The 15,630-nt window shown below is 42.5% G+C and overlaps 1 protein-coding gene across 1 annotated transcript; it reads left to right on the plus strand.

Moving 5' to 3' along the window:
- The first annotated feature begins 992 nt into the window (after positions 1–992).
- Positions 993–15,274, plus strand: LOC138953714 (uncharacterized). Its single transcript, XM_070325605.1, has 5 exons — positions 993–1,286; positions 2,562–2,810; positions 3,333–3,612; positions 12,479–12,582; positions 12,991–15,274. The coding sequence occupies exons 1-5, from the start codon at positions 1,191–1,193 to the stop codon at positions 14,110–14,112; spliced, it is 1,851 nt and encodes a 616-aa protein (XP_070181706.1). The 5' UTR covers positions 993–1,190; the 3' UTR covers positions 14,113–15,274.
- The last annotated feature ends 356 nt before the right edge of the window (positions 15,275–15,630 follow it).

Raw genomic sequence — 15,630 nt, forward strand, 5'->3', positions numbered from 1 at the left:
CAACACACACACACTGACACACACACTCACACGCACGCGCACACACACACACACGCACACACACACACGGCACTGACATACACACACACACACCACACACACACACGTACACACACACACACACACACATACACACACACACACGCGCGCATACATACACAAACACACACCCCCAACCCCCACCTCCACCCCCCCCCCCCCACCCACACACTGACACAGTGACACGATTCCCAGTCTACCGGTACCAGAGTTAGGCCTACTATACAGTCATGGAGTCAAAACGTGACTTTTAATGTAACAACACCACACATGTACGCAAACATTGACGAACACACCCGAAATAAATACACACTTACACACACTTTACCACTCAGTTACATATGCACCTCCCCCCCCCCCCCCCCCCGGCCTGCCCCCCGTACGCACACACACGCGGTGTCACACTGCCGGCACATACACACTGACACCGGCACGGCCGGCACTGACACACACTGACACACACACACCGTCACACACACACACACACACACACACACGCACGGCGGCGTCTGCACACCGTCCCCCACTCACACACCGACACATACGCGCACTACTGACGCACACACACTCACACACACACACACACACACACACACACACACACACACACACACTGACTGACATACACTGACGCGCGCGCTCAGTCGCGGCGCACGCACTGGCACGCACACACACGCGGCACGCACGCACGCACTGCACGCACGCACTGACGCACACACGCATACACACACACACACACACACACACACACACACACACACACACACATACATGTAGAGTTTGCACACCGAGTTTCACTGGACTTGAAACTTTTAACCCCTTTATTGTTATGGTTGGTATATGGGAACTAACTTACTTAACTACTTACCCACATTAAAAACAAGAGAGTTGTTTCCCATCACGGCATCGGCAAACAACAAAAAAATGGTCTGGAAACTGGAACATCTGCGAAGAGAGAGTGTGTTCTCTGCGTTCTCTGATATTATATAATGTATTCTTTCAGAATGTGCGTGATTTCAAATTTGTATCACGACACAAAAATACACTGAACCAATGAGCTAGTTTTTCTTTCTTAATTTTACCTCAACCAGATGAGTCACATTTGAGTTCCGTTTCTTACTCACTAATTTATTTGGGTGGCGTCCAACAAAATGGCCGAAGCCTTCAACATCATCTACCTACCGGAGCATATTTTGATTAAGATATTCTCCTACATGACGTACAATGAGATCAGTGAAAAAAGAGAGGTAAGTGCCTGCATCGATTTTTATATGTGTGGCTATGCACATAGGTTCGTTTGGAGCCATGGCATTCGAAAACACAAGTAAGGTACGAATTTTTCCCCAATGCCGGCCAAGTAGACGAGTTGTCTCCCTTCTAAAATGGTGCCTGAAAGATTGCGGAGAATACAGCGTACATGATTTAGTTGAAGGAATTGTCCGACACTGCCTCTTAGTCTAAGTCGGCATCTAGAAATAAAGACAACAGTACTTTTCATAATCGCAATGAGAGTATAATGTATAACACGTACTGTCAAATAAAAGCTTGTGTTGCAATTTGCTGTAACTTTCTGTAACTCACTAACTGTAAGTGTACTAACATTTTGTAGTGATTTAGTGATTTACTGGCTCAGTGTCTGGGTCATCACCGTGATGATCTTGAGATTTGTGTGTCAGAATTTCCCCTCAACTGCAGAATCACAAACTCACACTGTCTATAATTATTGCTTTAAAATGTATTAGCCCCCCCCCTTTTTTTTCATTCAAATTTCCCTGCAGATTCATGTCTTTTCTTTATGTATTATATAAGCAAGCACAGCAGTTTACAATTTTATGTTTTGCTCATTGGTGTAGTCTGTTGTTTCTTTTATTTTTAACTATTCAAAATTCTGATTTTTCATGCAACACACAGACTGACAGAGTGAAGATTTTTGTCTCATAGATTGACTCATACTGGTGGTCATGCAGTCTCTTTTCCCACCATGATCATGACCATGAAATCCCCACCATGAAATCAGTCCAGGGTTGAACAATAAATCCTGATAATGATAGTAATACACTTTAGTTGTAAACAGTAACAATTGTGTCAGTGTCAGACTTAACTATAGTACAAGCTACCTGCAGCTAAACCATAATCCATTAATTGTCATGTGAAAGGCCAATCACTGAATCAGATCAGTATAAATTTTAGTGGGAAAGTATCATTAAATGGATTGATTAGCTGCTCTGCAATTAAAATTTTACGTTGACAGCGTACGCTGACTTTAAGTGATTAGTGTCTACTGTCATTCATGACACAAAACAAGACCTATTTTCTGCAGCAATATGACTAGAATGTGTATATTGGCACTCAAAAATTGCCGTATTTACACAAAATGTTGCTCATGAGCGTGACCCCTGGCTTAAAAGATCCCAGCAGCTATTCAACTGAATTATTCTTGTGTTTTGTTGTTTTGTTGAGATGAAAATTTGCTGAAGATTTGAACTGGACCTGTCTAATCATAGTTTTTGGTACATTTACAGGTATGCCAGTCATTCAACAGAGTATGCAGCCGAGAGCTCACCAAGGCGTTTGTCCGCGTGGATCGTCTGCACAGCCAGATCCAGAAAAATATCAAGTCCCAGCTTCCTCGCAAAGAGTCAGAGCGACGCAACCATGCCCTGTCACGATTTGTCGACGTTTTGTCTGCAATGGAGACACGCTTGTCTCTCCTCTCCATGACATACACAAAGTACATTGACCTGGACCTGTGCTGCTTCATCCCGGGCAAGGTAAGCTGAAAAATGTGTGGACATGGTGACGTTTGCAGTTGCAGTGAAGGTTTCGTTTGATGCTAGTGTTTCAATTTAATTTTCATCTAGCACCAAAAAGTGTAAGTGGAAGATAATTTTAGTGCAGCTGATATATGTTCAAACGTGATGCGTTATAATTTGGAGCAGTTAAAAATACTTCAAATTTTGTATGGTAAGGTTACTTAGTCTTAGACTTATTAAGTCTTTTTTTAAATTGTTTTTAGATTAAATGTACGCATAATTTGTACAACTACAATGGTGCACATGTCCAACTCATCTTTATGATGATATTGACAGAATACTGACCAGTATTGAGTAAATCTTTGGTTGATCTCGGAGATATTTCTTAGAGTGGATCACTATCACTATCAGGGTGAATTCAGATTTCAATTTTCATGAAGTACCAATATCCTGCTCTTCATAGTTTTTACATCTGTAAAGTAAACCCCTATATTATTGAGATTATAACTCATGCATTTAGCCAGATGGTTTACCTTTCAGGTGCTGGATGAGCTGTACCAGCTGCTGCGACGACTCCAGAACACCGACTCCCAACCTCCACGGTCGTACGATCTGCTGCAGTCGCTGCGAGACCTGTCCACCATGGCCATGGAGCACTTCGAGGAATTCATCGTCCCCATCCTCAAGGCGCAGATGAACGACTGTTCCCAGTCCCTGTACTTCTCAGCCTCGGCCACCTCCTCCGCCATGCCGCTCACCTCCACTCTGGGGTCCCCTTCCTTCACCACCAATTCCTTCACCTCCAGTATGGACATGTCAGGTACAGTGAAACCTCCATTTTAAGATCTGAAATAATCAGACAAAATCAGGAGGTACAGTGGAACCCCCCTTTTATTCAGTTTTTAAGACCTCCAAAAATCTGAGAAAATCGGGTCTTGAAAAGAAGGAAGTTTTAAAATGGGGGTAATTTTACACAGGTTATGAACAGAAATTCTGAGAAAACAAGGTCTAAAAAAGGAGGGAGTCTTAAATTTGAGGGGGGGGGGGGGGGGGGGATTCCACTGTAGTCTCAGAATGGAAGTTATTTTGCATTAAATAAAAAGTGAAATTTAATCAGTCGAAAACAGAGTTAATATCCTTTTCCGGTCAAAGATGTATACAGAAATTTCCCCTTGTTTTTGGCGATGTAGCCCTCATAGAAAAAGAAAGTCATAAACATTTAGGTGTTATTTTTCAAGATAATTGTAAATGGGCCTTACACATACAGTCTATTGTGGCAACTTGTCGAGTACTTGTGGCTTGTTTAAAATCTTATGAATATCGTCTGTTCAGAGCCACAACCCATATATGTATCGATTGGAGATTGGATTTCCCTTCTTTGAGTCATGTGACGTCAGAGGCCGACAAAACTTTATAATTTGGCTTTTCAGGTTGACCGAAACTTCAAAGGAACTCAAAAAAAAAAAACGTCATGTGTTTGATTGCATGTGTGTGTGCTGTTCAATGTCAAAACAACAACAAAGTGAGTACATGACGTGTGTTTTGTAGTTCCTTTGAAGTTTCGGTCAACCTGAAACGCCCAAATATGAAGCTTATGTGTTTGATTGCATACATGTGGATTGCATGCATGTGTGTGTGTGCTCGTTCAATCGTCAAAACAACAACAAAGTCATAAGTACCTGAAAGGAATTCGATCGATACATAAATGTTATTTGCGTGTTTGACCAAAATATGACATTTTACACAGATCTCGACAGTCATTGTTCACCTCGACCGCTATCGCGGTCTCGGAGAACAATGACTGTCTCGATCTGTGTAAAATGTCATATTTTGGTCAAACACGCAAATAACGTATATTGTCATCATTTTCACGAGTTTTCATTCACAAGCACCTGGGAAATAAATCTCATGTTCCCCGGGGAATAAATCCCCGGTTACCATAGTTGCAGGAAGCCCTATTACATGGATAATCAAAAGCAAACCCAATAGAAACGCTCGAGGATTCTTCGGCTCTTTTCATTGGCGTTTCCCCAGACCTAAACAGACGACACTGCTTCGCCAAGTTCCAAATACGAACTGGCAAACTGGCAAATGTAAACAAAAAACAAAACTACCTCATCAAAGGTCATACATTTATGCTTTATCGCAAACAAATGAAACCTATCGATATGTTTTATCTTCTCACAAAGTCATGGAGTGCGTGTATCTCTGTTTGGAGAAACACGAACGTAAGTTTAAGTCAAACCAATTGACCCCTGACACACACATTTTGACCCGTGCACAAGACGTTGTATCGATAAACTACGCGCAAATAAAAAAATAATAATAAAAAAGCAAAGAACATAGCAACAAGAAATGAAGACATCTGACAAAGCCGAGCAAGCAGAATGACAAGTCTAATGAAAAACAGAGAGGCAATGAGAAACAAGATCGCGATTATCTTTCCTTCGCGGCACGACGCAAATCGTTTGTGTCCTTTGACCCAATTCGTGCAGTGCTGCACGATGCAAATCTTCTGTGACCTTTGACTCAACGTAGCTTCAATATTCGATTACTAATATTTACCACTGAAAACCGAGGGGTGGAATACCGAGAGGGGCAGGGTGGTAGGGCGATGGTGAAATGTAATGAAGAGACACGTGTAGCAATAAGAGAAAACCGATTCTGCAATAACACAAACAAGAACAAAAAACCCAACACTGACCTATATGAATATTTAATCAATAATATGATCGTCTGCGTTGCAGGTGTGCAAATGAAGGGTTGGGGGGGGAGGGGTAACTTGATCATTAATTTGTGTGTGTCAGTGTTTGTGTTCATGGACTGATTGTGAGGGAGGGGGAGGGTGGGGTGTGTTTCAGGTTTTGGTGTGGGTATGAAACGAGCAAAACAATACCCACACCACAAAATCTTGGAGGCAAAAAACACTCGCCGTAGCATCATTTTGTCCGCACAATATTATATGCACCAACAACCGGAAAGAAAGGTGACAATGGAAAAAGACTCATCTTTGCTTCCTGCGATTCCTTGCCCCCGACGTCGCACGATAATCCACATAACAGATCTGTTGTGAGATGGTCAACGCTGACTGTGCAAGCAAATCACCTCGTTTGAAATACGACAATCCCATCGCTCGAATGCAACTGCAACATGTGGGCACTATCGTCTCAAAGGCGCTTGCTGTTGCTTTCACACACCACTCTGTAGTCGGAACCTACAGAACTTCGCATCCTCAAACCTGACATACTTGTCTCAACATTATAAACTCAAATCACACACAGTAAGTTGCTTTCGCACGCCAGCTTTGAACAACGTGCTGGGGCCCCGAACATGCATTATAATAACAGAACTCGCGTTTCAAACCATGGCTCCCTGTGTTGATTTTTCACTTAATGTTGAACCACCAAAATGATGACAAAAACGATGTTTGATGGTTTATTGCCAGACCAGCTTTTTTGTCGGTCCTCGGGGGGCATATCGACTTTTGTTTCATATTTATTGACCGCGGCCTTCGGCCTTGGTCAATAAATATGAAACAAAAGACGATATGCTCCCCCTCGGACCGACAAAAAAGCTGGTCTGTCAACAACCCATCAAACATCTTATAATATCTCCAAAACGGCCATTTTGAGAAATCGCACTTCAAATATTCAAAGGGCTATGTAAATTCAAATATGTCGGAACTCTCTAATTTTTTTCACTGTAAGGAAAGATTTCCTTAATTTAAACCATCAATACAAGTTTGGGAGAGAAAAAACAAACACAACTGACCAAAATGTGCAATTGAAATGTTTATTTCGTTGTGGCATGGGCATAGACAGTGAAGAAAGCCGACAAGAAGTTTGGGCCACAACGACACATCCACTGTTGGATCGTTGTGGCGTGAGAAATGGCGCGAGTACTTGGTGAAAAGTTCCAGCCACAACCCAACATAGCGCTGATGCATGGTTATGGCGTGTTAGAGTGGTCATATTTCGCCTGCGTTTAATCCAGCCACAACCCGACATAGCGCTGTTGCATGGTTGTGGCGTGTTAGAGTGGTCATATTTCGCCTGCGTTTTACCTTCCACAAGCCAACCATCTGTTATAATACTGTGGCATACTGCTTTAATGTTGGTGAACCAACTTTTCATTGCAACAACCCGATATCATGCTTATAGATGGTTGTATAATGAAGTATTCGCCATGTTTTCCAATATTTACTTTCTGGCACAAAACATGACGTCTTTGCCAGCAATAACAATAATAGTCTGCATGTGAATTACGTGGCTTTTTGTTATCACTAACGTGACACATTCGGGTACTGCTTAGGCCTAAAGAAATGTATTTTCCTGGTTATGGTAAAACATATTGGGGTAGGTAGGTCGTGAACTTTTTTAAACACGAAAGAGAATGAGAAAAAAACAGGCACAAAAAAGAACAAGTTTAAAATCACAACAAAACAGTCTAGTTAGTCGACAAAAATAGGTTTTGTGGGATTACAAGTTACATACACTTAAGTTATTGGTGCACAATAGAATCAAAACTTATTCATGCAATGAAAAATCATGTAGGCCTTACCTTAAAGTCTTCTCCCAACACGACACTTTGACACACTGTGGTCTCCAAATATCCGTCGAATGAAAAAAGCACAATGCAACACGCACGTTACAAATTGTGAAGCTGTCTGTTCAATTTTACAGTTCAACCAGAGGTGACGGTGAATTTGGCAAAGTATGCTAAGCAGCTCTTTTGGATTGCACTGTTTGGACAAAACAAATAATAGATCTATTATAAAATAATTATACAGACACTTGCTGAAATGCACACGATATGAAACCCCAGAATTGTTTGTCGAGTATTCAAGTATTCAACACAGGCTATAGTGTCTTTCTGCATCCTCTACTCTAATCCAACATACAATGTTGCAACGATTAGTCTTCGTCGGTGTCCATGTCTTCAGTGATATCGGGTTCAGGCATTCGGTCTCGTGCGTGACTGTCACAAGGGAGAGACCTGTGCAGATGGTGATGCTTTTCCTGAATGTTCAGCCGACAGAGGTCGAGTAGATCAGCCTTTTTGGCGGCTGAGAGAGGTATCCTTTCGGTGTAGCGGTGGGGAATCTCTCCAATGGTGGTGACTGTCACAGGCCCACGACCACGACGACTGGATCCGTGTCTGATATCTAGCTGCCTGAAGGGATCAGACATCCTGTACTTGAAGTAGATTGCTCAATGTTTACGCTGTTGTTGCACTTGAGACTGCAGTTGCTGCTGTCTACCGGCTTCATTTCCTTTGCCTTTGTCACCTTTCCCCTGCTGTTGACAAATTCCTTCCCTTCAAGTTTCATTTTCTTCCTTTCATTCTTCTTCCATGCTGTTGGATTAGACTGCCGTTTTCGGCCACGCTTTTTGGGAGGTGTATCATAGACAGTTGTTGAAGGCATGGAAGGATAAGTAACACTGCTGGATGACGAGTCGCTGACATGATCGTCATTAAAGGATTGACAAGGGGGCGTGTGGGTTTCGGCATCTTCTGTTGATCCAGGTAGGAGAGGGGGCGTGTGAATTTCGGCATCTTCTGTTGATCCAGGTAGGAGAGGGGACGTGTGAGTTTCGGCATCTTCTGTTGATCCAGGTAGGATAGGGGGTGTGTGAGTTTCGGCATCTTCTGTTGATCCAGGTAGGAGAGGGGACGTGTGAGTGTCAGCATCTTTTGTTGATCCAGGTAGGAGAGGGGGTGTGTGAGTATCAGCATCTTCTGTTGAGTCCGCTGGCACATGAGGACAAAGACGGGGAGAAGTGTTTCTTTCGGAAGGCTGCTGTGAAGTCCCAAACACTTGATATATATGCCTTCTTTTGGCGAGACAGCCATCGTAATGTTCTGGTTGTCCCGTTGGCGCCAACATTGCTAAGTAAATGGGACTTACTTCATCGTGTTTCACAGATGTAACTGTCGGTGTCACGTCCCATGTAGCAGGTTCTTGTTTGCTGGTAAAAATCTTCACCCTTCTCCCTGTGAGGTTTTCCAAAGCAAGAGGAAGCGCATCGTTGAATTTAAGATTCCAGGTACCTGATAAAAGCATATTTGACACATCCTGTATCGCAAAATCCGCGGACGAGCAATCAGCAAAGTATTCCATGTAGATATGAATGTGTTGCACAATATGCTGACACAAAGTTTCCCTCAATTTCACTTCATCGTGTGCAGCCAAGTGAAGGCTGGCTGCTTTAAAGAAGCAATTCCCATCTGCAGAGACCTCTTGACGCTCCATTCCATTAACTTCAAGTCGTCGGTTCAGCCTCTCGTTGTTAATGCGAAGAGCAAGTTGTCGCAGATTGTTCTCTGTTCTACTCGCATCGATAGCAGCGGATAGGACAGCTTCCTCAGCACCTATACACACAAAGTCAATAACCACTATGTTATCAAAAACCGACTTTGACACCTCTCTCTCCTCTTTCTCGCCCTCTCTCTCTCTCATTTCATCCTTATTCATACACTAACAGCATTGGTAGCACTCAAAACATGTGGTTTTTACTTTGTTCACGTTCCAGAAATAATGAAACATAGTACTTAACATAATAACTATACTCATGGTGTAAACAAAACCACAATCCATATCATTTGTATCAGTACTCACCAGTAGGCCTATTTGATGGAATATCAGCATCAGCAGATAATAATGCTGCCAGAGTCTCCTTGTCACTGTCAGACCATAATGATTCATCGTCCATTTTGGTTGCACAATACTGCAAACAATGGGCGCAATATACTGGAATATTCTTTTATTTCTTACATTTATTTCTTAGTATTGAACTTATTTCATGGATATAAATTTTTATAATGAACTATTACAACACTAGCAAATTTCATAACTTGTAGAGAGAGAGAGACAGAGACAGAGAGAGATCTTGTGCATAAGACTTCATTTTTACAACAAAACTTTATAAAAATAAGTCACAGAATAAAAACAAATTTGATTTAGATATATGCCCATATAAAAAAATTGAAAGTTATTCAGAAGTTCAAGGGAAGAATACTTTCTTAAATAAGAACAGTTTCATTCATGTGTGGGTGTTGGAACACCTAACGGTTGCATATAAAGTAAGAAATTAGAAGAATTAGAATACTTACAGAAAATCGCGAACAGGTCCAGACAATATTGCGAGTTGTTGTCTCTTGCTATCATCAAAGACAAACTGAGAAACTTCAGTGAAGTGGAGTGAATAAGAAACAGGGAAAACCCTGCCCGGCGTGGGAAAGTAAGCAGGGAATCAAGATTGACCACTTGATGGGCACCACATGTCGGGTTGTGTATGCTGGGCATGCCTCACAGGCTATCCTTCTCTCCTGCTACAGCAACACTTCACCTCGGTGTCTGGTTTTCAGCAGGGAATTAGTGCCACTCCCTGCGGTTACCATTCCAGGCAGAATAAGATATCTCTCTCATCTATGATTGTTCTATGCTGTGTGGTGCTGGAGACTGACAGTTTGCACAAACTAAAACCCTGTAAGGCCTCGGTGTCTGGTTGTGGCATAAAACTTCTCCGTGCTTCCTTACAAAACGTTCAGGCTAGAAGGATACTGCTGTAGGTATGTGTCTGTGGCATGTAGAAACCCGTCAAACTTCACAAGTCAACAACCATATTTTCCTTTTTTTTTTTTAGAGTATCATGTAACTTATTGATATGACACATTCACATGATATGTATGAACACATTATGCACCCAAATCTGAAAAAAAATAAAAACCAAATAAATCGAGATATATGGTTGTGGCTCTGAACAGACGATATAGGCTCAGTCGAAGATCCCTAGAAGCAATGTATAAATCTTTTATTTTACCTCATTTTGATTATTGTGATGTTGTGTGGGATAATTGTACAAAGAAGCTTTCAGATGAGCGACTCCCCAGATCTGTACAAGTCATCTTTTATTCCTTCTGCAACTAGTCTCTGGAATAAGTTGCCTGAAAATATACAACAATGTGATTCTGTTGGTCTGTTCAAGCGACATTTCACAGCTTTTGATATTTCAATTCCACCATATTACTATTCCCCAAATCGCAAAACTGAAGTTTTGCATTGCAGGTTAAGACTTGGAATGAGTGATTTACAATATGATATGTTTAATCGCCACCTAGTAAACAACCCGGAATGTTCTTGGTTATTTTGCTGAAACTGTTCATCACTATTTGCTATCATGTCCCCTGTTTAATGATGCAAGAACCGCAACAATCGGTACATTAGCTCCAGAATTTGTTAATATTGACACACTCCTGACAGGTGATTCAAACATTTCCATATTTGAAAATAGTGCTATTTTTGTTGTTGTCCAAAGCTATATTGAGAAATCAAACCGCTTTGGGACACCTTAGTTCGATGTTGGTGTGTGTTTTTCTAAATATATTACTTGGGGCCCATCTTTTTTTTGGATATTTTGTTTCGTTCTCGTTTTGCATTTGTTTTCGTTTTCGGTATTGACACAGATTGTGTTCGATAATTCAAACTAAGTTTTCCTTGCTGTTTTTCTCCTTTTCTTTTTTTTCCTTTTTTTTATTTTATTTATTTTTTTTATATTTTTGTTTGTTTGTTTGTCTCATCTCTTTTTTCAAAACATGTGTCGCATTGATCATAATCCGCCATGAAATTTCAGGAATGTTTATGTGAGCACTTACCATAAGTTTTAAACTTGTTGTGCTCCTTCTTAATGATGTTGTTATATTATCATGTGTCTGTTTACAAATAAAATACTGTTTAAAGGAAGTTATTTTGCAGATGTTATGAGCAGAAAATTTAAAACAAAGCAATGGCTTGAAACTGAAAGGGAAGCAGTCTTAAAATCACATCAGATAGGATGTCATTAAAGGGGAGTTACCGGCACGGTTGGCCTAGTGGTAAGGCGTCCGCCCTGTGATCGGGAGGTCGTGGGTTCGAACCCCGGCCGGGTCATACCTAAGACTTTAAAATTGGCAATCTAGTGGCTGCTCCGCCTGGCGTCTGGCATTATAGGGTTAGTGCTAGGACTGGTTGGTCCGGTGTCAGAATAATGTGACTGGGTGAGACATGAAGCCTGTGCTGCGACTTCTGTCTTGTGTGTGGCGCACATTATATGTCAAAGCAGCACCGCCCTGATATGACAAACAAACAAAGGGGAGTTTGACTACCATTTTGGGCGGGTCTTATTGGCATTTTCTCAGTCCTCAAAGCAGATGTGCAGTTCGTTATGCTGGACTTGCTGCAGAAATATTTTGGAGCTTGAACATGCATACTTTTGTTTGTCAAATTTGTATTAAATTTATGAGGTAAAAAACTTGTTGCTGCTGGCTTCGACCTACTTAAGGCAAGGTGTCCGCATGAAAACAGTTTAGGAGATTGACAAAATATGTTTGTACACTGAAGTTGTTACATTGTTACATTCCCTCAAAGTTACTATTCATGTTGACACATGGGGGTGATATCATAAACTGATAAACCATTAAGTTTTGGTTTGAAATTGAATGTTATTGTCAAACTAGTCTTTTCAATTATGCAAGCATTGTCTCAAAGTCAGAGACAGATATTATTCAAATAAAAAGAAAACACACCAGTAACCAGGTTAGGTAAGTTCAAATCCATATTTAATATTATTCTTATGCATGTTGAGTTAGAAATGGGCATCAAATCAGTTTTGTTTTTGAAGTTTAACATGATGTTTCTATTGCTGCAGGTATGCCCATACTGGACTATTCATGGGCGATGCCAATTCCCATCGTGAGCACTCCATTCAGACGCACTCCTCTCAAACTGGATGTGCAGCGTGTGCAAAACCAGGTAAGCAGTGTGATGCGGCTCTGGATGTGGCATGCTTTGCAGGGGTCCTTTTGTGCTCAACGGTTTTGAAAGTGCAGATCTCAAACTTCTGTGCTAACCAGTGAACTCAGCTTAACACTTTCTACCCCACCTATGTTGACCAATTTTTTTTTTTAGCCGTGACCAGCTGTGCTGCAGCAGGTCACTCAGAATTGTAGTAGCTGTGTAGAAAATGTGTATCAACACGCTGGAATGCAGGCGTTAGATGGACGTTACAGGAAGCTAACAGTCTGAGCGAATATATCCGTACCTGGTCAGATAGAGCAAAATGAGTATGTAAAAAAAAATCATCTTCAGACTTCACAGTTACATTTTTTTGCTTCTGAGCAGTCATCGTTCTTCATAAACGTTCCCATTCTCTGTACACAGATGCAGATGCACTCAGCAGCCATTGCCACCATGACCAAGGAATGCCGTGAACAGAAGGTGAAGATCGCCGAGCAGAGTCGCATCATCACAGAACAGGATCGCAAGCTCCAGGAGCAGTGCAGGCTGGTCGGGGAACTGAAAGCCCACATGCAGGCCTCAGAAAAGACAATGGAGGTGCTAGCTGTGCAACTGACAGCCATTACAGGAAAAGAGGTGGCCTTACCCAAGCCCAAACCGTGGGATCAATCCCTGTGGGAACTGCCGACGGCCAGGGCGGGGCCGTCTTCTCAGGACACCGGTTTGACGGAGGAGCTACCCATCTTTTCCTATTCCTGCTCACCCGATCTTGCTGGCAGGGATCACAAGTTCAAACCGTTTGCGCCGCCAGACATAGGGGGAAGGGCGAGAGGGCACTTGTTCTCGCGTGAGAAATGCACCTTCGAGGATGACTACACGGGATTGGATCCCATGGCTTACCACATGAACGAACTGTGCCACGGGTATTCCACAGCCTGTTCCACGCAGCGCCTGCTCTTCCAGGTGGCGCTGTTGATTCCAAGCATCGCCGCCAACCACTCGCTGCCCCTGTGTTTGGCAGACACGCCCCAAGAACAAAAGATAGACCCGCGAGACCCCAAGGGCATCATCTTGCAGCAGCTGACGGCCGCTCAGAAGCAGCTGTCCAATCTCTTCGAGGAACACGTGGGTTGCACCCAGTGCGGTGATGCGGCCGATCCGTCATTGGTGGCGGCTCATTCCTACCTGACCCCGTCAACTAGTCGTCACGACCCTGCAATGTTCGCCTCCTCCCCCCTCCTGCCCCCTCCCCCTCCACCTCCTCCCGTTGCCAATCAGGGCCTAATGAACCGCGCCCAAGAACTGTACAACAGGATGCAGGCGCTGAGTGTCATGTCGCTGGACAAAATTGTAGCTCCGCCGATCAAGACTGAACCGGCAGAGATGGAGGAAATCATGGTGGAACACGCGAAAGCCAAGGGAAAGGGCAAGGGGCCTATGAAGCGTGGGCGTTCAGTGTCCAAGGCCGTAGAATCTGACACGAACAAAGTAGAAGCTAGCGAGACAGAACCGACTGGAAGGAGCCGAAAACGCCGCAGACGCTGATTCAGTGATTGCTTGCCTGTTTTGAGGGCTTTCTCGTGGGTGGGAGATGGGGAAACTGGGTTTGTTTAGGGCCGCCAGGTTAGTCAGGGGTGTTTTTCTTATGTTCTCATTTTGGGGGAGGGGGATGTCATTACTTGCTCTCTATTTCCTCTGTTGTTTTAGTTTTATTTGTGTGGGCTTTTGTAAAGAACAATTTTTTTGTCTCCTGGGAGGGAACGTTTCTTTGCATGGTACAACAGTAGTGTTGTATCGGTAACCTTTTAAAGCTGTATTTTTAAGTTCCCCACACATAATTCTACCCCCCGCGGGTTAGGGGGAGTCCCATATTGGTTGGGACGAGAAAGAATTTACCCGATGCTAACCAGCATGTCGTAAGAGGCGACTAACAGGTTCTGTTTCTCCTTTTACCCTTGTTAAGTGTTTCTTGTATAGAATATAGTCAATGTTTGTAAAGATTTTAGTCAAGCAGTATGTAAGAAATGTTACGTCCTTTGTACTGGAAACTTGCATTCTCCCAGTAAGGTCATATATTGTACTACGTTGCAAGCCCCTGGAGCAATTTTTTGATTAGTGCTTTTGTGAACAAGAAACAATTAACAAGTGGCTCTATCCCATCTCCCCCCTTTCCCCTATCCCATCTCCCCCCTTCCCCCGTCGCGATATAACCTTGAATGGTTGAAAACGACGTTAAACGCCAAATAAAGAAAGAAAGACACATAATTCTGTGTGGTTTATGATTTTACATCATCTGTTGATGCCGTATTTTCAGTCATGTTGTCTCAGTAAAAACAAATTGGTTAAAGCAATGTGTCGTCTCTCAAAGACAAAATTGCAAGCGTTGAAATCGAACAATGTTGACAGAGCCTTTTTTGAAAATGTCCATGTTATTTATTCATTTTATTCCAGTGAACTAGAATCATGGTTAAACGCATGGTCATTTTCTTTTTTTATACATGTATGTATGACACTCAGTCAACGACTTGACTCTTGTTAAATACTTTTGAAACTTTGAATCCTCAAAGCTTACAGCTGATAATGTTTCTGCATTACATGTATGTTCTTGTTGCCCGCTCAGCGATCAAGTTTAGATAATTGGCCAGCACTTGCCTGGGAGATTACTTGTGCAGAATGTGTCATTAAAAACATGTGAAAGTCTGAAAGAGCATTTTGTGGTTTGGAAGGAAGGTGAGACACTGAGAGTGAGAATGCAGAGTGTATGTTTAGAATGCAGAGAGTTGTAACTTGTATTTGTAAGGAAGAGCTACCGGTAAACGAATCCTGGCAAACCATTGGAATGATCAATGACAATGTTAAGTGCAGTGTTGTTCCCAGACCCAGTTGATCCTAGATTAAAAACAGATAAAAGTCCAAATGTGACCCTCCACCACGAAATGAGTCGCATGTCACCTCGCGCGGTTCTGCGCTAGGCTAAATAATTATACGTCCGGGGAGTGTTTGGTAACAGTGTGAGGGTCACCTTTGTCACAGGCTTATAACTCAAACAGTTTTCGCTCTTTT

The sequence above is a fragment of the Littorina saxatilis genome, linkage group LG17 (assembly GCF_037325665.1).
Source record: "Littorina saxatilis isolate snail1 linkage group LG17, US_GU_Lsax_2.0, whole genome shotgun sequence".
Classification (NCBI taxonomy): Eukaryota; Metazoa; Mollusca; class Gastropoda; order Littorinimorpha; family Littorinidae; genus Littorina; species Littorina saxatilis.